At 42.9% G+C, this 25,033-nt stretch overlaps 1 protein-coding gene across 4 annotated transcripts in view; it reads right to left on the bottom strand.

Moving 5' to 3' along the window:
- Positions 1-7,398: 7,398 nt before the first annotated feature.
- THSD4 (thrombospondin type 1 domain containing 4) overlaps positions 7,399-25,033 on the bottom strand; it is a 594,279-nt gene continuing 576,644 nt past the window's right edge. For all 4 annotated transcript variants that reach the window (XM_054688541.1, XM_054688540.1, XM_054688544.1 and 1 more), the window contains 3 exons: positions 21,001-21,180; positions 18,283-18,427; positions 7,399-11,511 (listed from right to left, as the gene is read on the bottom strand). In XM_054688541.1, coding sequence (XP_054544516.1) covers positions 11,369-11,511; positions 18,283-18,427; positions 21,001-21,180 — 468 coding nt within the window. In that variant the 3' untranslated portion in view covers positions 7,399-11,368. The remainder of the gene's footprint in view (positions 11,512-18,282; positions 18,428-21,000; positions 21,181-25,033) is intronic.

The following is a 25,033-nucleotide window of genomic DNA, read 5'->3' as shown; positions in this document are numbered from 1 at the left end:
TGTTATACATGAGCATGCCTGACAAGCAACCCAGGACAACAATTATAGTAAGTCCTTTTGCTTTTTTTAGAAGCCTCTTGGAAAAGTTTTTAAATGAAGTTAATTGTGTTAAGAAGTTTCTTGGTAGAAAACCCTGCTAGCTGATAACCAGAAAGCAGCTGGTCTTGGGCTGAAGACCATTTGAATAGAAGAATCTTTTGATGTTTAGGCTTTAGCTGATAGAAGTATACTGGCGGCTATCAACTGTCTTAGGTATTTGCCTAGACAGAAATAATAAGTTTTAGTGTAAGGTTTAGTTTTTTTTATCTATTAACCTTGAAGGTTGCCTTCTTGCTGAGAGCACATAGCAGCCAAAAGTCTGTGGGAAAAAGTATGCACTGATTGTTTTTGCTTTGCTTCTATGCATATGATGATGTCATCTCACTGCTTGCAAAAAATGAATAAAGACTTGCTCAGACCCTGGAGGACATACTAACACAAGACATTGCGTGTGTCTGCTCCCTTCCTCAATTGCGCCGACGTCGTCAACCCCGACACCCAGTTGGCCGAGGCTGGTCTTCGGCACCAAAGGATATCATAAACCCACAGAACTAAAAACACACAGCTCACCGGCACAGAACCGGGCGCCCAGAAAACCCACACCAGGCGTCATCGGTGCACCCGAGGAGCCGGGAGCGAACCGCAGGCAGGACGCGGCCGGTCAGCGGAGCTGGAACAGGAGCGCGGCACGCTCAGGGCAGAGCCGGACCCCCGAGTTCCTCCAGGCACCACAAAGCACCCTCCACACCCAGCCCCAGTTTCCACACCCAGCCCGCCCTGCCCGGGCCCTCCCGCTGGGCGCCCCGCGGCCAGCCGCCCGCAGGAAGATGCTCTCACCTGCCCCCACTCGGCTCACCTCGTCCTCTCCGCCAAGGCGGCCCCGGGTGAACGCGCAGATGGCGCCTCCCCGCTGGGTCCGGTGCACCAGGGTCCCGGGGGAAGGACCCCTCCCAGCCTCGGGGCGCACTGGCGGGTGCGGGAGGGGCGCAGTGCGCACGCCCGGCGGGGCTCGCGGTCCGGGCAGGTGCGGCCAGGTGTGGCCAGGTGCGCGCAGGTGCGCGCAGGTGCGGCCAGGTGCGGGCGGGCGGCGCCACTACGGGCTCTCGGTGGCCACGCCCCCCTCCTGCGCAGCCGGGCTGTTTGGAAATGCAAACGAAATGGAAGCAAATATCCCATGCCGTCTCAAAAATACTGTTAACCTAAACATCCGGGAAGCCACTAAATCGCAAAACGTCTGTTTGGATTGAAAACCTCGCTCTCCGCCCCTCCCGCGCCTTCCTCTGCGCGGGGCCCGGCCTCTGCGCCTCCCCGGCTCCCAGGTCGTCTACGCCGTTGCCGCAGTACCTGCCGTCACCACCAGGCGGCGCCCCCGTTTCTCTGCACTCTGGTCCTCGGGCCCTTTGGTCCCTGAACCTCTATCACACCTCCGCTTTCCATTCACCTGGGCCTGCTAATCGCTCCTTTAATTATAAATATATGTAGTAATTTAACCATTCCCTGGGGTTTTCATTTAGATTGTTTCCAAATTATTTGCTACTATGAAGAAAGTGCTAGCGAACTTTTTTACACATTTTTATTTGTATTACAAAGCATTTCCTTAGCTCATTTCCCCAAAACAGAATGACTATATCAAGCAGTATAAATATTCTAAATTCACCGTTCTCTGAAGAAGAGATAGAATTTATTCTTAGGAATGAATACATATTTCACCTTACACTTGCCCACACTTCATCCTTTCTGTCTTCAAGGGTTTTGATGCAAACTTTGCGCTAGACTCAAGTACACAAAATATTTGGTTATATATAAGAAATATTTAACTACTTTAGACCCTCTAAGCTAAGCATCATTAGCTCAATAGTGCTCATAAACAAAAAAGCTCAATCACCCACGAATTTCAAGAGGTAAAATGCAAGAGTAAAGGAAGAAAACTGTAGCTGAATGACCAGATGGGCTCCAAACATGTGTTCTCCTCGGATGGCATCATGAGATTACTTGAACTTGTCTCCATTGCAGCTGGGTGCATACTGGAGTTCTCACCACCGGAGTGGGGATGCAAGAGAGGACAGTAATAAAACCTCCCACGCCTCATCCTGCTTCGCCTTCCCCATCCTTTGGCTGCATGCATATGATGCCAGGGACACAGAGGAGGACAAAACCACCATATGAAGAGCCTTAGTTTCTAAATGGTCACGTGGACCACCGGCCAGAAAGACACTGAAATGACAGAGGGATAGATTTTATAGGCTTTAGCATCTGGAATTCAAGGTTATACATGTTACAGCAGCTGAGTTCGTTTACTGTGACAATTACAAATTATCTTTTGAGGAGTAACTATATTTTTGACATTTTGTTCAATGTGTTGTGTTTTCTTATACTATTTTTTCCAAGCCATTCTTATTAATACCATCTTATAGAAAGTGAGTGACCCAACATATAAATTATTCCTAAACTGAGATTACTGTTCTCCATTACTGTTCTCCATAGAAATTCTCAGTATCAACTGTTGTCTAAACTTTCTTGAAGTTCTTATGAACCCTGAAACTCTACTTGGCTCTGAACAACAGCTCTAGTTTCACTGTTACAATTATTTTTCTTAAACAAGGAGGAATGAAAACACAATGACCTGTGGCTTCTGTAGACTGTTTGGTGTATGTCTGCTACACTGTGTTCTGCTTGCTGGTAAATGCATTTGCTACCGAAATATTTACATTTAGGTAATTATATTTGGAAAAAAGTACATAAATCTATTCCTTCACAGCATCATCAAAGTCTGTCCTATTATGTCCTTTTCTGCTAGACATACTTGGGTTTTTTCTTAAATTAGAAATAATTAGATGAATTATGAAAATGTACCAGTGCCGACTGCACAAAGACCATTCTCAGTAGAGGGGGATAGGAATCTCAGAAATGCATCTAGGGGACCTGTACTGTATGGGAGAAGGGATCTAAATCAGATGGTAAAAAGCACAGAGTAATAAATTTCATCTACTGCGTGATATAGGTAAGCTAGACCATTGAAACAAAGAAAAATGAGATATACTTTTCAATTGAAGTGAAGAAGGAAGTGTTAAATCCAGAGGTGGGGTTTAGCTGGTCTTGAAAACTGAATGGATTTCCAAGGGAAAGGCATTATAGGGGAAGGCACCCAGACTGGCAGGGGTAAAGGAGGAAAGTGGGAACTGTGGTCCGAGACATGGAGCAGCAATTTATAGGAGAGGGTGACCTATGTGGGGACAAGAGGGGAAGCAGGGTAGAAAGACAGTTGGGGTCACAATAAGAAGAACATTAAACAACATAATAAGGAATTTGGGCTTTCTAGCATCAATCTGTTGCAGAGCAGGAAGCGGGGCACCCCAGAACCCCCCAACCTGCCTGCTTTAAATAGGTTCTGCCCTCTGCCATATTAAGACAAAATATTCTATTGTGTGTGAGACCTTCAGTGGAAAGGAACTTTAATAAAATTAGTGTGCAACAAAGAAAGGACAAAGAATAAAGATTTCAAATCAAACACCCGAAGTTAGCCATCCCCTTGTGGGTAAATGCCCAGCCAAACAGCGTTGGCCCAAAGCAGGGCGCTGAGGCCTGGAAGCCTGTCACAGTTTAAAGCACCTTCCGGTGGGGACCCATAGGAAAGGGTCAGGAACAGCCAGGCAAATCTGGAAGGAAAAGAACAAAATCAAAATCAAGAAAAACTCTGCTTGTTAACCTCCCCATGGGTCTCTCACCCACATCTGTTTCAGCCAGTCCAGGACCAACAAACAAGTGCAGTTTTCTCACATCTCTCTGCTCCATGTGCCTCCTCCAGGTCTCCTTGCTCTCCATCCTGCTTCCGTCCTTCTTCCGCTCCAGTTTCTTCTTCTCCCTGCTCAGCTCCACCCTTTCTTGGGTGGGGCAGGGAACCTGGAACCTCCCCTTTCCCTGGGGACCCTCACCCCCCCACCCACCCGCCCGACAGAGAGTGGGGACTCTGAGCAGGTGAAGACATGATGAAAATGGTACCGAAGAGTAAACTGGCAAAGGTAATAGCAGTACTTCTTAACCTTTTTCTCATTATTGCCCTTGACATGTGAGAGTTTTCCCTAATCACCCTCCCCCCTCCATGAAATTTTAATGCCACCGAGATGTTGTTTATCTGGTTATGTACTATACATAACAATGCTCTAGTGCGAGGAGAATAACCGTTTCTAGTCTCCAAGAACCAGTTTTCTTCCTCTTCGGGTTGCTCTTCAGACCACTGAGAATATGTAGAATTGAATGGAAGTACAAAGAATTTCTGTATTCCCTGTTGTGGGTCTGCTAGACCTAAATGGCCTGCCCGACCACCATTTTGTTTACGTGCGGTTCTGCCTTCAAATACAAAGTCAGTCCAGACCGGTCAATTCATTATCTAAAGAATGTAGGATGCCAGATCCTACAAGTCTCCTTTCAAATTTAACAAGAGCAGGATGCTTGATCTCCCTGGCACAGTGGATATGCATTGCCAGGTATGACTGGGACTGCTTGGGGGGCCATTGACTGATGCATGACCCTGTCCTCCCAGAGACTGGCCAGAGACTGAACAGTGCCACAACTTTTCACCAATGGCTAAACATCCCCTCCAGTCGTTTTCCATCCACGACTAACTGATGTGGAGGAGACTGGAGCTAACGCGTGCTAGAGGCATGTAACCCCGCCCCGGGGGATGGAGATGGGGTGGTCCAGGCAGCCCAGGCAGAAGCTCACGGTAGGATCCCAGAGCTACCAAGTGTGACCTGGACACCGAAGCTGAGTCTCCATGCTCTCGCTTCTAGACAGGGATCACCTTCCAACTTTTTAAGTCAGCTGTGAGATCAGGATATAGAGGGCTTGTGATTTGGGTAAGAATAAATGGCATGCTGGAGTAATGAAAGTGTGAGGAATACTATTGCACTGTATATTTTAAGATGGCTAAAATAGTGATTTTTATGTAAATGAGTCTCACCACAATAGAAAGAAAATGCCTGGAGATTTTCCAGGCAAAAAAGGTGGATTCACATTTTGTGCATAATTAAGAAGTGTCCAAGAATTACTGATGAAAAGCTGTAGAGGACAGAATCACGGGCATTATCTCCTAAGTCATAGTTGACTTTATTATGCACCAAGATAACCTGAAAGATTTTGTTAAATGCTACATTAAAATCAAGACTGAGGAGAAGTCACCTGGAGGGGACCTGGAAGAAGTTTTGGTTGGGTTGAGAGACAGAGATAATCTAAACTCCCCAGGGGATTCAGACATACAGCCAAGGTGGAGCACCAACAGGGGAGGGTTCTTTGTATCTAAGGTGCCCTGAGTAGCCCAGACGCCACACAGCACCCAGGACCCAAGCCCCACAGGGCACTTCGAGGGCAGGCTGTTTGAAGCCATATGAATAGATTTGGAATAAGACCCGAGAAAGAGCAAACGTGTTATCAAAGTTGATCTTTTAACCAGTTTATTGTATTTTTTACAATAATAAAAATAAATTAGTCATACACAAAAATAGTTGTCACTTTTGCTGAAAACAGACTGTAGTTACTCATACAATTCATCGGTTATCTTCTTCCTCCTTTAAACAATGCAGCGGTACAAGGATGACATGGAGTAATGGGGTTTTTAGAAAATTCCATGTTCCTGGATATATAGTGGACAGGATGACCCCCAGCCCTCTGGCCCCCACCAGCAGCCCCATCGGGGAACCTGGGGCCATGGTCATATCCCTTTAAATCCCGCCTTGGCGCTGCCAGGACTCGCCTCAGACACTGCTCTTGCCAAGTGTCCCACAACTCATCGCTGTGATTCTAACCAGGAGGCAAGACAGAGAAGGCATGAAAAAGAGCCTCAATATTTCCTTCTCCAAATGTTTAGGGATGAAGCTAGAGAGATTGTATGAGCAAATAGGATGTTTAAGATGGAAAGATAGGCCTCTTACAGGCACAATGTCAGGGTGAAATCTCCCGAATAAGTCAAAAAGCAGAGTCATTTATGTTCCATCTTAAAACCACGGAGCTGGACTTATCGGTACACCGAGTCGTATACAGGCTGCAAATAAGGCGCCGTGTAGCCACTTTACAGGAAGCTGGGTTAGTATGATCCAATGATTTTGCACAAACGTGGATCACATATGTAAATAAATACCTATTAGGTCCCTTTAAAATTAACATATTCTAAATAATAGAACTATTTTGGTGTAGTGACTCACTCTGCAGATAGAGTTCAGAATACACATTTCCTATAAACATCTTGTATTTACAAAGAATAATAAGTTATAACAAAGTATATCCTTCTGTCAGACTGAATGGGTGGGGGTCAAGGCAGGAGGAAATTTATGGAACAGAGTGAATGGCTTTCTTCTCACTGAGGCAAAGTCTCACCACCCGGAAGATGAACGTGTCCGCCACCTCCGCAAGATGTAAGCCACCTTTGTTACCCACTGGATAGAACCGGAAGTGTGGCATGGTTGTGGGTGGAGAGCATTGCTCTGCTCTAGCAGAGGTGTGGGGAAGTGAGGGAAGTCGAGAAAGAGAGATGGTATGTGGAGGGGCCTACTCCAGTCGAGGCTCTGCCTCAACAAGGTGTTGACCCCGGGAAGAAACTAGCCAACAGGTCATTTGGTTATTTGCCTATGGAGCAAGACCAGACAAGGTAGCTCTGATGAATCTGCTGGTAGTTCTCTGAGGTATGAGATCACAGTCAGCTCCGGGGAGAGGTGCAGAAAGTGAGGCTTCAGAAAGGCTGACATGCAAATGGGAAGAACGTGGGTTGAAGACCCGCCTTCCAGACCAGGTGGCTCACGCAGAGCTGTAAGACTTGGGTGTCTTACAGTCACCCAAGTCCCAGTGTGGAAGGGACCTTATAAATCATGCTGCCCCAGTTTGGTGCTTAAATTTCTTTCCCAGCATCCCTGACAAATGGCCACTCACCCTCTGCTTGAGACCTCCAGTGCCAGGTCAGTCACCACTGACTACAGAGCCCTTGGAAAGCAGAGGAAGATGGAAGTTGTTCGTTTGCAAGAGCTAAACTCTACCGCTCTGTAGCTTCTACCGCCTGCTGCTAGGCTAGCTCTCAGAGTGCTCGGGTTTCTTCTCCAGGCTAAACATTCTCATGAAGTCCTTCACATTGTTTTTAACGGTTTGTGCTCCTCACCAGGACTAAACACTCTCATCTGAAGGTTATTAATATCCCTTTAAAGTTTCTGACAATCACAAACACATGAGGTATGACTCTCATCAATGTTTTCTCCCTGTGTGACCTAAGTGTCTCTGGTTTGGGTGATTATTCCAGCCTCTTTTCTTGATTCACTATGAGCTTAGTCAGCTGAAATGCTTATGTCCTCCCCCTCGACCCACCCCCCCACCCCCCAGTTGTGTATTTATTGCTGTTGTTTTCTAATCCAAAGGTAGAACTTTATGATGCTTCCTGGAGAATTTGTAAGACCCAGGTTTTATTTTAGTTTCCCAGATCTCTTTGGATCCAGGGCCTATCACTCGAGTCACTAGCTCTCCAACTTCGTGTCATTCACAGATTTTATCAGGAAGGCAACTATTTTCCCATCTAAGCCATATTTAAAATGTTTTATATGCCAAGGATCAGACACTGTCCTCCACCTGTCAGGCTGATAGAGGTTTCTCAGACTTGATTATGCACCGGTTTTAAGGGAAGTCATGTTCCTTTAGACCATCTATCTTTGTCTTCTTCCACACATGAAAGCTGATATTCAAAGGCTAACATGGCTACTTTAAAAAAAGAGATGGTGATTTAGAAAGGTACGAATGAATACCATAGATCTTTCTATTTTGGTGAAAATAAATTAATCTGCTGTCTTCCATATTTCATTCTTCTATAAGGCCATTCTTTTTAAAGCAAAGAGAGTGTTGAATGCTAAACACTTTGAGGATAGCTAGATGAGACACATCCTAAGAAATGAAGGGGAAAAGCAAAACTCCAAAAACCCTGGGCCAGAGAAGTAAGGCAAAGGGACAGATGGGAGTTCTGGGCCCCCTGTCACATGGTAGCTCCCCAGGACTGGAATTAGAACTTGTATCTTGGTTTCCCATGGGCTTGCAGGCAGGGGCACCAAACATGCTTTAATCAGCTGAACTCACGCCCACTAGTGGCTGGTTTCAAACTTTTTTAGTGCCCCATTCCTCGTGTTTCTCTTTTTCTTTGGGCGAAGGCCAAGTCAGAGTCATGGGAAGCACAGACCATATCACATGGTCTTTGCCTGGGTGAAAGCAAAAACAAACAAACAAACAAACCAAACCCCAAACTATTTCTGTGTGGAGCTTTGTTGATTTTTGTGATAAAAACATGTAACAGTTTTCATTCATTTAAAAATTTGGAGCAGGGAAGAAAAAAATCCAGTACCCAGGGAAACGAAGGGCAGAATTAAAATGTAAATTTAAGTTCTGCACCATGGCAGGTAAGGGGACATGAGAGGCCTGAAGAGGAGATGGCAGATAATAGGAAGGGCAGGGGTTACGAAAACAGGGTGCCAAGAAAGAGAGGCAGAGGCATATTGAGGGGTAAAGAGCCACAGACTAAGCTTCCCTTAGATTCCCTCCCCAGGAATGTTCTTACTGTAAATACCAAAGGTCCCCAACTGTGCATGTTATATTAACAGAGGTGCCAACAGAGGAAGCTAGAAAATTAGTAAAAGTTGTATTTCTCAGGCAAGTTGATAAAATCCTTGTTCTAGTAATTTATGCTCTTTTCCAAGAAGAATGAATTCTAAGAAGAGCTCAGCTGTTGGAAAAGACCTTGCCCTAGCTACTGTTCCCTCCTGATGATGTGAAGTGATTCATTGCTCCTATCAGGGGCTCTGGCAGGATCGCTGTCTTTTAAAGAACAATTTACATTTGGGAGGTAACATTTGGGAGCCACAGGGAATTGTTAGATGTAAAGAGATCCAGGCCAGTCATGAGAATCCTGACTTGAAGGACCTGGGATGTTTACCTCCCCTTTGATGGAGAAATCCCTTTAAGGAGGGAGCTGTCACTCACATAGGGTGGGCTGGGACCTCTGTCATATGCCTCTGGGGTGCAGCCCAAATGGCTAGAATATTTTCACTTCATTTAAGCTGATACAGTCTTTCTGCTGTTCCGCCCAGAGATCTTGCCCTGCCCTCCAGCATGCGCAGGAAGTATTTTCTGAGGTCTCCTTCAAATGGTTGGTTTGTTCAGCAAGATCTGAGAGGAGCTGTGTAGAGGAAACATACTTAGTGACAAGAGGCAAAAGTAAGTAGTGAGAGGGGAGTGGTCCTGGGCAGAAACAGACAGGCTTGGCATCTCTGCTTTGCCATTGTTTGGTTGGCATTGGCCTCTGGGCCTCTGCCTGCTGCTTATCTGTACGAGTTGCATACAGATCAGGAGAGTGGGGGGTGCTTTGGGAAAGTGGTGTCTGCCACTTGGGGAAGAGGAAATAGGTGGTGGTAGGAACCTAACTGGTGGTAGGAACCTAACAGAATGTGACACTCAGCTTCCAAAAGCTGCAAGTGATCATCACATTAGCAAATTTGGGGGTTAAAGGGCTCATGGGAAGAACTGAGTTGCTAAGAACCCAGGCTTGCTTTGAAAGGGAAATAGACCTAGGACCACAGTACTAAATAAGATAAATTTTCTATAAGCTTAGAATTTGTCTAGCTTGATATTATTCTTAATGGATAAATATATATATAAACATACATACATTTTTTTCTTAATTGATTTTCAGATAGTTTATCTTTCAATAGGCACTGCATCCCCTTCTAGCCTGAGGCCTCTGAAACTACAGTCATGTGCTGCCTAACGATGCCTTGGTCAACAGTGGATCATTATTTATAGGATGGTGGTCCCTGTATGTAGTAGGTGTGTAGCAGGTATACCATCCAGGTTTGTGTAATTACATTTTATGTCATTTGCACAGTAAGGAATCTGCCTAACGATGCCTTTCTCAGAATGTATTCCTGTCATTAAGTGACATGACTGTAGAGCAAGTTAAGTGAATCAGGAAAGAAAGACCCTGCTGCTGCAATTGTCACTGGAAGGGTTCACAGCTTCTTTTCTCAGCTGGCTGCATTAATGAAGATCTTAGTGCTCAATTATGGGAGGGGAGGTTATGGATTGTGAATTGGGGGAAGGAAGGATGAGAAATCACAAAGAGAAATCCATAAATCAAACTGGAAAGACCAAAGGGAGACTCTAATATAAAGAAAGTGGTTTTGCTGGGACAGATGGATTAGACCTTCCATTGAGAACTGCAAGATGAACAGCTCAGAATGGCTGGCTAAGGATTGGGCTGGAGCCAGAGTGCAGGGTTGGGTGCTCTGTAAATCTGTTCTGGGACTCAGAAGGCTCTGTGGCCAAAGTGACCCCAACTAGGATCTATGGAAGGTACCTATTCGGGGGAATGGAATCAGATTTCCAGGTAATCACCTTGCTTTCTTGTCTCTTGATATAATTCTGTGAAGGTGGGATTTAACAAAACCTGAAGAGTCCTGTGACTCAGTGGGGGAGGGGACAATAGAAAGAGGCTTCTGAAACAACTGAGAATAGAGAATTAGGAAGAAAGAATTCAAAGGTCTAGGCTTTGTTTGTCAGGTCAGAAACCTCTCAGCCTCTCAGTCAGATATGGCCTGCATCCTAAAACCTAGGACTTCTGGATAGACCTTGGGCTGAGGGTTTCGTGGTCAGCTGGGGTCAGGTCTCAGCCCTGCCACTGAATGAGTGACTGTACCCTGCAGGTCAGTGACCCTGTCAGCAAATCAGGGATAGTGCTTCATTCCCTGACTCCCATTCTGGGGCGTCATGAGGTGCTAATGAGCTGATATCTGTGAATATATCTGCGAAAATAAACCACTACATTGACATAGATAGTTGTGTCATTAGGCAGGAAAACAGCCTGGTATCTTTGAGACTGGAAACAGGCAGAGCCAGGCTGAGGTGACTAAGGGGTGCAGACATCTCAGCAAGGCTTATCCAGGCTGTGGGGAGAGTCGCTGCCTCCTCTGACTCTCCGAAGGGTGCTGATATCAGAAAAGCCAGTGGCACCCTGAACAGGGTCAGTAGGGCCCACTGCTGACCTGGACAGTGCCAGCATGAAAGAGACACAATCTTCCTGCTGCATGGTTTACAGAGGGCACCCCAAGCAGAGCAGGTGGCACGTCCCCAGGTGGGAGCATAAACAGTTCTTGGTGGCTTTGCTTATGGGCCCCACAGGGCTTCCCGCAGGCTGGGTACAACCACCTGTCTTCAGGAAGTGTGATGCAACTGACTGGCAGGCCCTGGGCTCCCTGGGGGTGCTGCCGCAGTCCCGCTGCTCAGACTCCCCAGCCTGTTCACTGATGTGGCTGGGGGGTTATCTGCCACGCAGGAATCCCGGCTGCCTGTTGGCCACACGTGTGCAGGATGCACAGCACGCAGTCTTGTAGTAATTGTAGACGCAGAGGCGCGCCTGGACCACCACGTTGCAGTTGTAGTACCTGTCCTTGCAGTTTTCATCTGCAGCAGAAGAGAATGAAAAAGACTTGCTGAGCAAAAGGTGGGGCCTGGACTAAGGGATGAGACTTGTCATTCTGGTCCTGCTGTTTCCTGTCTATGGGAGAGCTATACGCACACTGAGACCTTGCATCTTCTCCTTATTCTTTTAAGTGTGATGATGAAAATGGGTATACAGAATAATTCCAAGAACAGTGTCCTCACAGCTCAAATTAAGAAACATCACCAACATAATTACAGTTCTTAGCGTTCAAGCCATCACCGCCCTCTTTCCCCTCCTGCTCCAAAGGTGATCAAACCCCAAATTTGGTGTTTATTATCCCCAAACATTTCTTTATATTAGAGCTGTACCTCTAAACTCTGTTAGATGTTTAAACTTAAAAAAAAAAAAGAAGATATATTGCATATCCTCCCTGGCAATTTGGTCAACATTAATTTATGTGATTCATTCATGTTTAATGACTGCTCTATCGAGTTTGTTTTCATTACTAAATAGTAGTCCACTCTATAAATACATTCCACAATCTGCCCTTTTCCCATGGACAGACGTTAATTTGTTTTCTTTATTATTTTTTTTTTTTTTACAATTGCAAACAATGCTCTTGTAAACAGCTTTCTAGATCTCATCAGATTGCTCACCAAAATATCAGTTTACATTCCTCCAGCAGCACAGAATTCTATTTAGGCCACATGTGGTATATTTTTGCAGATCTGACAGATGTGACCTTACTCCAAGTGAGGTTGAAGGTATTATCCTCATATGCATATCTGCCATTCCAGTTTCCTTTTCTATGAATTGTTTTCCTACCCTTTGCCAATTTGCTAATTTAGTTAACTTAGAAAAAGAATTCATAGAAATTGTTTATATATAACAGATCCCAATTCTCTGCCCATTACATGCATTGCAAGTCTGTGGCTTTTCTTATCATTTGGTTTACAATATTTGATAAACAGATTTTTATTTTTAATGTACTTGACAGTATAATTTCTCAAGTTGTTTGGAATTTTTGTTTCTAATTTAAGAAATTTATATATATATAAATGAAAGACTAATATATATTATGTACTATGTACATATATAGCAAATGATGTGTATGTATTAATTTTTCCTTCACTCTTTTGAGTTTTAAAATTTTCTTTTCACATGTATTTCCCTAACCCACCTGGAACAGTATACGGTGAGAAGTAGGAATTAAATTTATTGTCTTCCCTATATGGATAAACAATTGTCTCATCATTTATTTACGCTTTCATTTTAATAACCTTTTTATTAAAGTAACATTGTTTGCAGCACTGGATATAATTCAGAAGTATAGGATCCCAAGTCTTCAGGTATATGTTACCCTAGCACACCCATCACCGAGGTGGAACATTCTTCTCCTTACTCATTTGTTAAAGATTTTTATTTATTTATACAAAAACCGGGGTACAGGGCCTCCCTGGTGGCGCAGCGGTTGAGTGCTGGGTTGCAAAGCTGCCCGCAGCCTCTGCAGTGCCAGTTCGATACCCGGTCACCGGGTGAGGGTCCCACATGGCGCGCAGACCTCTCCTGCCGCCTGCTGCTCCCCTCAGCAGTGTACTTCATCAGTCTGCCTGCTCTGTCTGCTCTCCCCTCTGGCTCTGGTGAATTCTCTCACCCTCCTGCGCTTCTGACTATACCCAGTGCTTGTATAAATAAATAAATAAATCTAAAAAAACCCCAAAAAACAAAAAAACAAAAACTGGGGTACAGGCCAGATATGCGGGAGGGTGAGAAGATTCACCAGAGACAGAGTGGGGAACAGAACAGGCAGATTGAAGAAATACACTGCTGAGGGGAGCAGCGGGTGCAACAGGAGAGGTCTGCTGCGCCATGTGGGACCCTTGCCGGCTGGCCAGGATCGAACCAATGCTGCAGAGGCTGCAGACAGTCTCACAGTGCTGCGCTCAACTGCCTGCGCCACCAAGGGAGGCCCTTTTAACTCATTCTTAATGCTAACATCCACCACATATCAATCATCCTTACATGCTAGGGTTTAGTCTGGGGCTCGCTTTCTATTCTGTTCCCTTGGTTAGTTATCTGTTCCTATGTTTCTATATCTTGATGTATGGTAGGATAAATTTCCCAACACAGTTCATTATTAAAATTGCCTTCACCATTCCTGGGTTTTTGCTGTTTTATATGAACTTTAGACATAGTTTGTCAGCTATTTCTATAAAAAACACTCTCTGGATTTTGATTAACATTGCTTGAAATTATGGATGAATGTGGAAAATAACTGACAATATATGGGTAAGCATCTTGCTTTTTATATTGCTCACACACACATACATATATAGACACATTTATATATCATAACATACAACTGCAGCACATTCTTTGTAAGGGTGTTCAGCATATTCTGCCTTGGGCGCTGTAACATAGTTTCATTGATCATTTCCTTCAGGTAGTAGAAATATAATTGCTTTCCATTTTTATGAGTTATAAGAAATTCAATAATTCATTCATTCATTCTCCACATTTTCCTGAGCCCTGTTTTTCATATGTTCACATATCTGTACATTCTGGAGAGTGCATCTTTAGAATAAATCCCTAGAATTTGTGCTGAGTTGGAGATAGTGAGCACTTTGTGTCTTAATAGATATTGCCAAGTTCTCCAAAAAGATTGCCCCCACTTACAAGCAGGAGCTGACTTTCTCCCTCACAACTTTGCCAACAATGAATGTTGTCCAGTTTTTAAAAAGTTTTTCAACATTATGGAAAAAGGGACTCCAATTATTTTTTAAATTTGTGTTTCAATTACTGGTGAGGCTGACCAAGCATTTCGTCAACTTCTTTTGTTAAGCTTGTTCATATCCTTCATGCTTTATAAAATTGGATCCCTTTTGGGCCTCCCTGGTGGCACAAGGGGTTAAGACGCAACCTATGAAGCAGTCCACAGCCTCTGCAGCATGAGTTTGAGAGTTCAATTCCCTGCCGGCCAGGGAGCAACCCACATGAGTGCACAGACCTCTCCTGACTCGCCTGCTGTTCCCTTCAGCGGTGTACTTTGGTCAGTCTGCCTGTTCTGTTCCCCACTCTGTCTCTGGTGAATCCTCTCATCCCCCACACTTCTGGCCTGTACCCCAACTCTTGTATGCATAAATAAATAAATCTTTAAAAAAAAAATTGGATCCCTTTTTATTGTTGTTTCTTTGTATATTAAGATTTGGGATGGGCGGGGCCTGCAGTTTTAGTTTCAAAGCAAAACCAAGAGGAAGGTATAGAGATGTAGAGTTTCTTTAAAAAATAGTTTGAGCGAGTTGTGTGTCTATGTGAGGGATTTGCCTTTTGTCTACTTGAAGGACATTTATTTGATTCCAGTACATTATCAATTGTAAGATGATTTAATAGTCTAGATGATTAAATGAAAAATTATAATGGTCATGTAAAGTTTAGAAAGTTCTGGCAGTGGCAGATATTTACTCATTTATGTACATACTACTTTCTTCTTCATCATAATCAAATGTGCCCTTGAACCTCCTTACCTCCAGAGTCTGTCCCTATTCTGCCCATCAGCACACATCTGGGGTGCACGCTGTGTTTTGTAACTTTGGCTCACAGCCTGGGCATTTGCAGTACCTTTAGCTTTGGTGTATCTAAGAATACCGAAGTTTTGCCTACATTTTCTATTTTATTAATTTTATAGTTCCCCTTTTTTCCCTTAATTGAATTTTATAAAATTGGAAAGTGAACGCGTTCTTTTCTTTCCCTTGAAAAGACACAGACAAATATAGAAGACACAAACAGACTGGCCAAAAAAAAAAACAAAAAAAAAAAAAAAAAAAACAAACCAGACTGGCTAAAAAAAAAATCTGTTTTGGGCCTCTCCTGGTGGTGCAGCGGTTGAGCGCTGGGCTGCGAAGCTGCCCGCCTCTGCAGTGCCGGTTTGTTCCCCGGCCGCCCGCGAGGGTCCCACATGGCGTGCAGACCTCTCCCGTTGCCCGCTGCTCCCCTCAGCAGTGTATTTTGTCAGTCTGCCTGTTCTGTTCCTGGCTCTGGCTCTGGTGAATCCTCTCACCCTCCTGCGCTTTTTTATTATAAAGTATGTATTCTGTAACTTACACATCTGGTGCTTGTATAAATAAAAAATAAATAAATCTTTAAAAAAAATCTGTTATGTATCATATTAGTTGGAAACTGTCACAGATGTTTGCCAGCTGAGTGACAACCCTTCAGAGCACACAGACTGGTCACCAATAGCTCCTAGCTTGGAAACTTATACTATCAATTCCAAGGATCTGGTCATTCCAACTGTTTTTAATCATCTTGCCTGGCCTGAGACAAGCAGGCAACTTTATGAATACAACTGTTCAATGTTGCATTATACTACAATCTTTTAAAAAGCAAGTTAAGTAACAATTCGTACTCCAAATTTAAATCAAGTTTCAATTGTTAGTGTGTAGTGAGTACAAATCAGTTAATGTTAGTGGCATCTGGATGAACATACTTGAGTGTGTGACTCCAGTAATGATAATTAAGTCACTATTTATTCCTCCTGGCTCTTGTCTGGACATTTTCTTCTTATATTGATGGTATCACATTTGAATAAGATGTTTTCCATTTTTTTCCTCATGATTTTGCATGCCTCTCTTCTTCCTACTTGAGTTCTGATGCATGGCATGATTAACGTCATGTGTTAATGTGATGGCTGTAGGATGACCAGATGAAGCATTATTCCTGGGTGTGTCTGTGAGGCTGTATCTGGCTAAGATCAGTGTTTGAATGCGTTGACTCAGTGAAGTATATTGCCTTCCCAAAGTGGATGGGCAGCAGCCATCTGTTGAAGACCTGACTAGAAATAAAGGCAGAGGAAGGAAGAAGCTACCGCTTATTTTTTCTGCTTCTCTGCTTCAAACTGGGGCATCTTGTTACATCTTCTGCCTCAGACTGGGATTTATCAGTTCATCAGCTACTTTGGTTCTCTGGTCTTTGCACTTAGGCTAAATCATAGTACCAGCTCTCTTGGGTCTCCAGCTTCCAGGTAGTAGGCTCAACAGTGGGATTCTCAGCCTTTAAATTGTGTGAGGCAATTTCTAGCTCTGTCTACCTACCTACCTACCTACCTACCTGTCGATCTAACTACCTGTCAGTCAGTCATCTATCATCTATTAATTCTGGTTTTCTGGCAAACTTCTAACCTTTTTGGGAAAAAGTTTTAAATTTATCCTGTTTTCACATCCCACAATAAGGCTTCTGGATTTTGGATCTAGTTTATGAAGACTTAAACCAACACCAAGATAAGTATTTTTTCCTAGTGTTTTTAGAATGTGTCTTCAGTTAATATATTTAATCCATTAGTCATTTATATTTAGAGATGGCTTATGATGTTTTCATCAAATGGATCTTCAATTGTCTAAATACAATGAAAGCCTCTTATTTCCCCACTTCCTTGACGCAAGGTTTTTATCATGACAGCTAGCCGATGCATAGGTCATGCTTCACTATCCTTGTACAGAGGAATCTGTTCCAGAATTTCGTATTGTAACACTCACTGATGTTTGTCTCTTCCTGTGTTAGTACCATATTGTTTTATTTTCTGAGGTTTATAGTATGTTCAAATATATAATATATATAATATATAGAACCTCATGAACCTTCTTTTACTTTTCTACAGTGTTGACAGTTTCCATTCCATTAGTCTCTCTAGCCATTCACATTCCTTTTATGTTCTATATGAAGGCCTATTTTTTTTTATAGGTTTATACATTTCTTTTTATGGAATTTAATTTATTGTTGCCACTGGGGATAGTCACCATATAAGGTACTCATTGGTCATGGCTGGCACATAGGAATTTTTTTCTTATCAAGTATTTATTCTGTAACTTACACATCCTTCCACATGAGAGGAGGCTAGGTCAGTATATTAAAACTTTCAATTTAGCCCACAGCCAAAGGAATCTACTGCATCACAGCCTGATAATATATTAACGTTTTCTTTAACGTTGCTGTGTTGACAACGGGAGTAAATAGAAAATGAGAACGCTGAAGGAATCCAAAGAAGAGGGTCAGCCTACCTCTAATCTAGAGCTAATCCTGGCCAAGTCTGTTGGTGTATTCAAAATAGACTTGGGGTGGGGTTTTGGGGTATCTAATATACCTTTGGAGGTACATCTTCACCCCACTGCACTTCAATTCCCTTGTTGGAATTGGGGTCTTGCCTCACAAATTGCAGCTCACAAGCTGGTCTCCCTAACTCTAACCAACGGTTTCCTTCAGGGAACTGGACCCTATTTTAAGGCTACAAGTTGGAGCCCTCTAAATTGTGATGTTGCTGTCCTTGCAGGACTCCAGCTGGTGTGCAACCTGTCATCTTCCCTTCCTTGAGCTTGGTCTTTGCCCTTTCTCCCTTCTCTGCCAACTGGCTGCTGATGCCCTGACATCGCCTCTCATGGCCCAGCCTACAACATTTTATATCTACAATCAAGTTAAAATCTTACTATTTTACCTTAAGACTGATGGCACAAACCTCTGAATGTATGACCATTTTTTTTCTTACATTTTTTTTATATAATAAATTTTATTTTTATATTCCCCAATGTATGACCATTTTAATCAATTCACATTAAGTTTATCTTTTGGTGGGTGGCTTGGGTTGCCATCCATGCTATGAACAGTCATTTTAAACAATGAAATGAATCATTCCCAGAGTAATTTGACCTACTGAACCCCATGATTACACAAGGTCAGAAAGACCTTATTGGCATTTTCATTCCAGAGGATTTGCCAGAGTTAAAAGAGGAATCTCTACTTACCAACTTCAGGGACACAGTCCTGAGGGTTACAAGATTCTTTCTCTTCTGGTTTCAACTGAGGGTCACAGAGGTTGCTGAGAGCCATGTCATCTGACAGGCAGCGCACTTCCCGGACCCGGAAGCCGCCCTGGCAGCTCTTGGAGCACTGTGTGAGCACAACGGGGAAAGTCAGAGTTCTTAGCAGCACAGCAGCCAGCACACTGGACAGGGCAGATGTTGGAAAATTCCAAACATCTCCAATAGGAAATAAAGTGAAACAAACTCTCATGCACGTATAACCAGCTCCAATAATCATCACCTCATGGCCAGTTTCATCCCATCTACACCTCCCAGCCATGTCTAAACCTCCAGTTATTTTGAAGCAAATCTAGGCATCACATCATTTCTAACATGTTTCACTGTTAGCTCCAAAAGAAAATGACTTAAAAAATTTCAATACCATTATTATGCCTAGTTCCTTATCATATTCATATATATATATATTCAGTGTTTCTATTTCTACTTTTCTCATGAATCTCATAGATTTTTTACATACAGTATTATTTGCAAAAAAAGCTCCACTGCTTCTGAGAATTTCCTTGATGCTTTGTATAAAGAGATATCCTACTCTAATTTATATATGTCTGGCCCCAGACTGGGATTCACCTATTTTTCTAGAACTCCTGGATCATTTTAGTGGAAAGTGATATTTTGAAACCACATTCTGGCTGATAGATGTGCTGTTTGCTACCGGGTTGATGATTTTTTTCAAGCCCTTTCAGTGGATAAAATTAGAAAGGAATATTTTTCAAGAAAAATTAATTTGTGAGGTCATACTTATATTTGCAATTCAAGTTCAGGACAATAGGATTTCCACTTAAATCTCTTCTATCTTTTACCTGTGTCTTCTTTCTCTGAAGTAGAGGACCCTATTTTTTAAGAACTCTGGGGATAATAGAATTAAATTACCACATTATTATATAAACACTATCATATATATTATATAACCATAAGATCCTTATTTACTTTATCAGACAGTACACATCAAACCTCTCAGAATATAGCACTATACTGTTATCACTAAAAATATGATTTTTGCAGGCAATATAAACCTTTTTTGGTAGTTCCTTTTGTCTTTAGGGATGGACATTTGAATGACTGTATTTCAAAGCCACATACAGTAATAGTGCTGATGCTACTAGCTGGATACATATTTGGGTTCATTACATCTTTCATTTTCAGGGATTGTGTAAAAATTTTAATTTTGTCTTATAATTATAATACATGCTTAGTTTCAAACTCAGATTTATAAAACAAGTGCTACTCAAAGATGACTAACTTCTATCACTTTGCTATTATAGCAACTATTTATTTCAAATCTGTTTATTTTCAAATTTATATAAAGAAAAATTCAGCCTTTTGTAGTGCACAGTTGTATGAGCTATGACAATTTCAAGGAGTACTGTAATGAGACATGAAAATTTCACCACATGCAACAAACCCTCTTGTGCTGTCCCTTTCCTGGGAGTTTGGCCGCATCTCATCCTCTGACCACTCCTGTAGTTCCTGTCACCAGAATTTACCTTTCACAGAATATTATGTAAATGGAATCATGCAACATGTAGCGTTTGGGGTCTTTTATTTTGCAAAAGCTTTTGGAGTTCATCCATATCGTTGGAGGGATCTGTAGTTCACTCATTCTTCTTGCCCAGTGGTATTTGTTGCTTGGCCATACCCGTCTGTTCTCCACTGACCTGCTGAGGATTATCTGGCTTGCTTCCGGTCAGGTAATTTAGGAAGTTATCACCTTTGACCTGGTTAGGTGAACTTGGCCCTTTCTAGAATCTCCAAACCAAATGGCAAAGGAAAGTAGTGAGCTGTGTTTGCAATCTCAAGGACCTTGGCCAACCTCAAAAGAGTCAATTCCATTTCCCAGAAGGTAAGAGAACACCCTTCAAACTCAATACCTTGATCCCATTTGCCTTTGAGATGTAGTTCACCACATGCCCAAGAGATGTTATCACTGGCCCAGACATAGTCTGGGAACAGAATCCTCAGCTTGCAGTCACATGTTTTGTAAGCAACGTTCCCTGAATCACCTTTGAATTAGGCTTTGGCCTCTACTCTGGACTCACCTACATCCTTGACTTGACAACCATCAGTGACAAAAAGTGAGTGAACCTGCCTCCCACGGGTCCCCCACCTCCAACCTGAGGTATGTTAAATGGTCTCTGGGAGTGATGCCTGAGTGGTTTCCTATGTTAGGAAGTTTATTCCAAATAAACTCTCCTACTTGAAAAATAAGAGAATTTTGTTACTATTTCCATCATTTCACACTTTTTTCCTTAATTCTCTGTTTTTGTATTTATCACCATCTCTGTTTATTTCTGACTTTGCATTTACAAGCTAAATTTCTGACCTTTCATTTATATTAGCATATAATTTTACATGCTACATTACATGATACATTTATATTAGTATGTAAATGAAAAGTCACTTGTTAGAGTCTCTATAATTAAGAGATCAGATCCTCCCAGCCTCAGGCTCAGGATCCCCTCCCTCCCACTACCAAGCAGGCTGAGTCCAGGGGTGACCCAACATTGACTAAGTCAAGGGAAGCACTGCAGAGAATCTACTTGAGGGCTGAGCCCTGTCCTGGCTGTATGTAACCCAGAAGTGACTGTGGGAGGAAACAGGATGATGTGTTAATGCAACTTTCTGAAAAGTTCTCAGACTTACCATGCTCCATTCTGTGTTAAACCACTTGGCCCCGCAAGGCTTGAGGTAGCAGGACTGCTGGCTGGGGGGTCTCTCCAGGAAGGAACATTCATAAGGGTCCAGTACTTCGAAGTTGTCTGCGTTCTTCCTAACACAAATCACCTCTCTCTGTTGGGTCCCACTCCCACACTCGATGGAACACTGGAGAAAGAAACGGAGAATGATGGCATCATGTGATACAAAGGGGATAAGTATTGTCCAATGAGGGGTGTTTATAGGTGCTTTATGCCATCAACTCAGTAAGGAAGAGCCCTAGGGCCCTTGGAAAACATTTCTGGAGAAGTTGCACATGGTTCTAACTTTCCTAACAGTTCTGTCTAAGAAATGGAGTGGGTGTCTTTTGATAGCACAGCTCTACGAGGGTGCTGTCCACTGTGGTGGGGGTGCCCACCATGCTGGAGTAAAATGGCTTCCTTCAAGTTCTTCCACAGGAACACACCAGCCAGTTAATTTGGTTGTTTCTGTCCAGTAGACTCTGACACCTCTCACTGTAAAGCAACCAACTAACATTTTGGTTTATCTGGTGGTCTCTTAGCGGGGTAGAGACTGGGAAGAATTCATTTCCCGAGTGTGCAGACTGCAAAGCTTGTCGAAAACCTGACATTATGTTATGCTATATTTGTAAAGCAGCTGACGCTATAAGGTGCATATCTCATTCTTCTTCTAATCTGAACACCCAGAAGTGGCAGAACATGTGAGTGGGGACAAGCAGGTGGATGTGCGTCGGGGTATATGTGTGTGCAGAGGACAGCACTGAAAACAGGAAAGGACACTCGTCCTTGGAGCATCAGAGCTTATGGGGAATCTCTGAATGGTGGAATATAGAGGAGATTCAATTGAAGGAGAAAACCACAGTTCAAGATGCACACAGAGGAGGGCTCCAGAGAAATTAGCTTATGGGCTTTGGATGAGAATGGTGGTAGACGTGTGGATGAGGGGGGAGGCCTGGGGACAATGAGGCAGTGATCAGTTAAGATACAGACCTGACAGAGCTGGGGAAGGAGCCAAGGCATCCGCATCTGCTGGGGCACTAATGTCAAAGGGCAGTGAGACATTTTCAGATAGTCAAGGGCCATCTGAAAATGTACCTTTTACAAATCCCCTTTCAAAGCCTTACTGGGTTATATTCTTGAATGGAATGAAAAAGAACCAGGAAAGAGACACAGGGCACAAAAACACAGGTTGGTAAAGACACCAGTAAACTTATTGTTAATAATAAATCAGTGTTGGGCCTCCCCGGTGGCGCAGCAGTTGAGCGCTGGGTTGCGAAGCTGCCCTCAGCCTCTGCAGTGCTGGTTCGATCCCCAGCTGTTCCCCGGACACCGGAGGAGGGTCCCACGTGGCGCGCAGACCTCTCCTGTTGTGCCCGCTGCTCCCCTCAGCAGTGTACTTCGGTCCTTCTGCCTATTCTGCTCCCTGCTCTGGCTCTGGTGAATTCTCTCACCCTCCCGTGCTTCTGACTATACCCAGTCCTTGTATAAATAAATAAATAAATCTTAAAAAAAAAATTTAAAAACAGATGCCAACATTTAAAAAAAAATAATAAATCAGTGTTTTTTTTTTTGGATGTTGACAGTGTTCTGGAATTAGACAGTGGTGATGGTTGCTGTGAATATACTAAAGATCACCTAATAGTATACTTTCAAAGGGTAAATTTTATGATATTTGAATATTTCAATTAAAGATGACTTTTGGAGGAGAGAAACCTATTTTAAAACGCAAGTCTATATTTTCTATAAAATTAATTAACATTAATATGGCACTAAACCCAGATGATCTCAACATCTTTTTGGAGGGACTGTAGGGTGAAAGAGTGGAAGTAAATAAAAAGGGTCTGCTTTTTCCCCAGTGAGGACATGATTACTGATGACACTGACAGAACCATGGAAGTTTAAAACTCTGTAAAAGTTTTAGTGTTATAACTAGATGAATAAAAATAAGATTTATAACCTCCAAAATGTTAAAGGGGAAAATGGGATTAAGGAAAGCTGACAAATAAAAACATGTAAAAGGAAAAGGGGAGAAAAACAAGAAGACATGGTAGTAGAAAACTAAATATGATGAAATACAAAATAAGATGACAGGAGAAAGTCCAAACGTGTAAGCGATTATCATAAATATGAATGGTCAAAATTTAACTCTAAAAAAGAGACTTGCAAATGGGGGGCGGGGAGGAGGAAAGGCAAAAATAAGCTTGCATACAAAAGCTATCTTAAAAAACACATATGAAGTTGGCAAAGATATACAAGGTGGAAATCGACAGTGAGAAATCAGAATAAGGCAAATATGAGATGAAATGTAATTCATGGAGGAAAGCAGTGAAGACAGAAAGTGGTATTAAAGAGGATGATTGTTCCTCCTGAGAATTGACAGCAATTATGTGTTTCTACACTCAAAGAATTGCTGCCCTTGCACTTGGGGAGCCCAAGGCCAGATGAGACTGGTGGTGTCTGCTCAGTGTCAGTGAGGATAAATGTGACACTGAGGCAGAGCAGGCAGGAGGGCAGCTCTGGGTCACTAGAGGCTGTAAAAGAGGCCCCAGAACCAAGACAAGCTTAGGGTGAAGTAAACCCAGAGTTGACAGGGAGGAAGGCAAACATGTAGGCACGAATAATAGACTTGGTACAGTACTGTCCGAATGAAAGTTGGGCTACTTTGCCTCCAAGAATTGAAGACTCTCTAAGTCTGACAGGTCTTATTCTCTCATGCTGGCTTTCACCCAGGACCTCACTTTGCTCACTGCTAGGACCTGTGCTCACATCTCCCCAGGAGCCCCTTCTCTCATGTCCACACTAGAAGTCCCAGGAAGGACTCTGTTTGGCTCAGACTGGGTCACATGTCTCCCTGAACTAATTCCAGGCTGCTGGGGTATCAACTTTTATTTAAACCCCATAGCTGGGAGAAACATTTATTTTAAGACTCTGTAGTCAGTTAGTATGTAAGACTTACTTTTTAATAAATAGGCACACTCTATTTCATTTTGCAGGGGGGTGGATAATGTAAAATTTTCAGGGTGGTGAGGTGCCACATTTATATTGCCTTCTGACTGACTTATAAATCCCAAACCAACACCATGTCCACCTTTGATCATGTCCTCGACCTTCTGGGCAGCAGGACAATAAATTTCACATTTCTAATGGTAGCAGAAATAAATGCTGCTCTCCAGGGTTCACATTACTTTCAGGTGTCTGAGCTTACTTTTATAGTCAATAGGAGGCCTGCAGGCAAAAAAGGCTCTTGAATCCTGCTCTCCTCTCCTCTCTGAGGTTGGGAGACACTTGAGTTAAACTGCACTTTACTGTATGAAGGCAGTGGGTCTGTCCCATTGCCTCAGTTTCCATGGATATTTGTTGCAATGGGGGCCCCATATGCAGGGCACTTTTGTATTATCTTTGGGGTTTAGGTCTTATGTGTTTTATTACCAACAATGAGATAGAAAATAATAAACAAGGAGAAAAAGGAACTATTATTTAAGCACTTTCAGCATCTGAAGCAATGGATAACCCCTTTGTTAGGAGAGGTCTGCTGCGCCATGTTGGTCACCTCCCTGGCTGGGGATAGAACTTGTGCTGCAGTGGCTGCTGAAAGCCTCATAGCACTGATGCTTACCACTTCCACCACCAGCGAGCTCCAATGGGTAATCCCTTTGTGATAGCATCGCATGAATTCAAAAGTAACCTTAGCAAATTGGTATTATTATCTCCATATTTAATAGTAAGTAGGCTCAGAGAGGTTAAATTACTTGCCCCAAATCAGAGAACTGAAGAAGTGGAGAAGCAGGCCTGGGATCAGTTATGCCAGGCTAACTGTTGTCTACGAGCACTGGAAGCACTTGAATTCTCCTTTTAAACATTTTTTTTTCCTGTATTTCACAGTTAGTATTATAAAAACATTAAAGGAAATTTGAGAAGAAAACATTGCCCCCATGTTGTTTATATAAAAACCTGCACTTTGAAGTGCTGAGATCACAGGGTTCATATATTTCCACATTCCG

The sequence above is a fragment of the Talpa occidentalis genome, unplaced genomic scaffold (assembly GCF_014898055.3).
Source record: "Talpa occidentalis isolate TD23 unplaced genomic scaffold, MPIMG_talOcc4v2.1 talOcc4.11, whole genome shotgun sequence".
Classification (NCBI taxonomy): Eukaryota; Metazoa; Chordata; class Mammalia; order Eulipotyphla; family Talpidae; genus Talpa; species Talpa occidentalis.
Note: the sequence above shows the minus strand (reverse complement) of the source record. Positions and strands in the feature narration are given on the sequence as shown.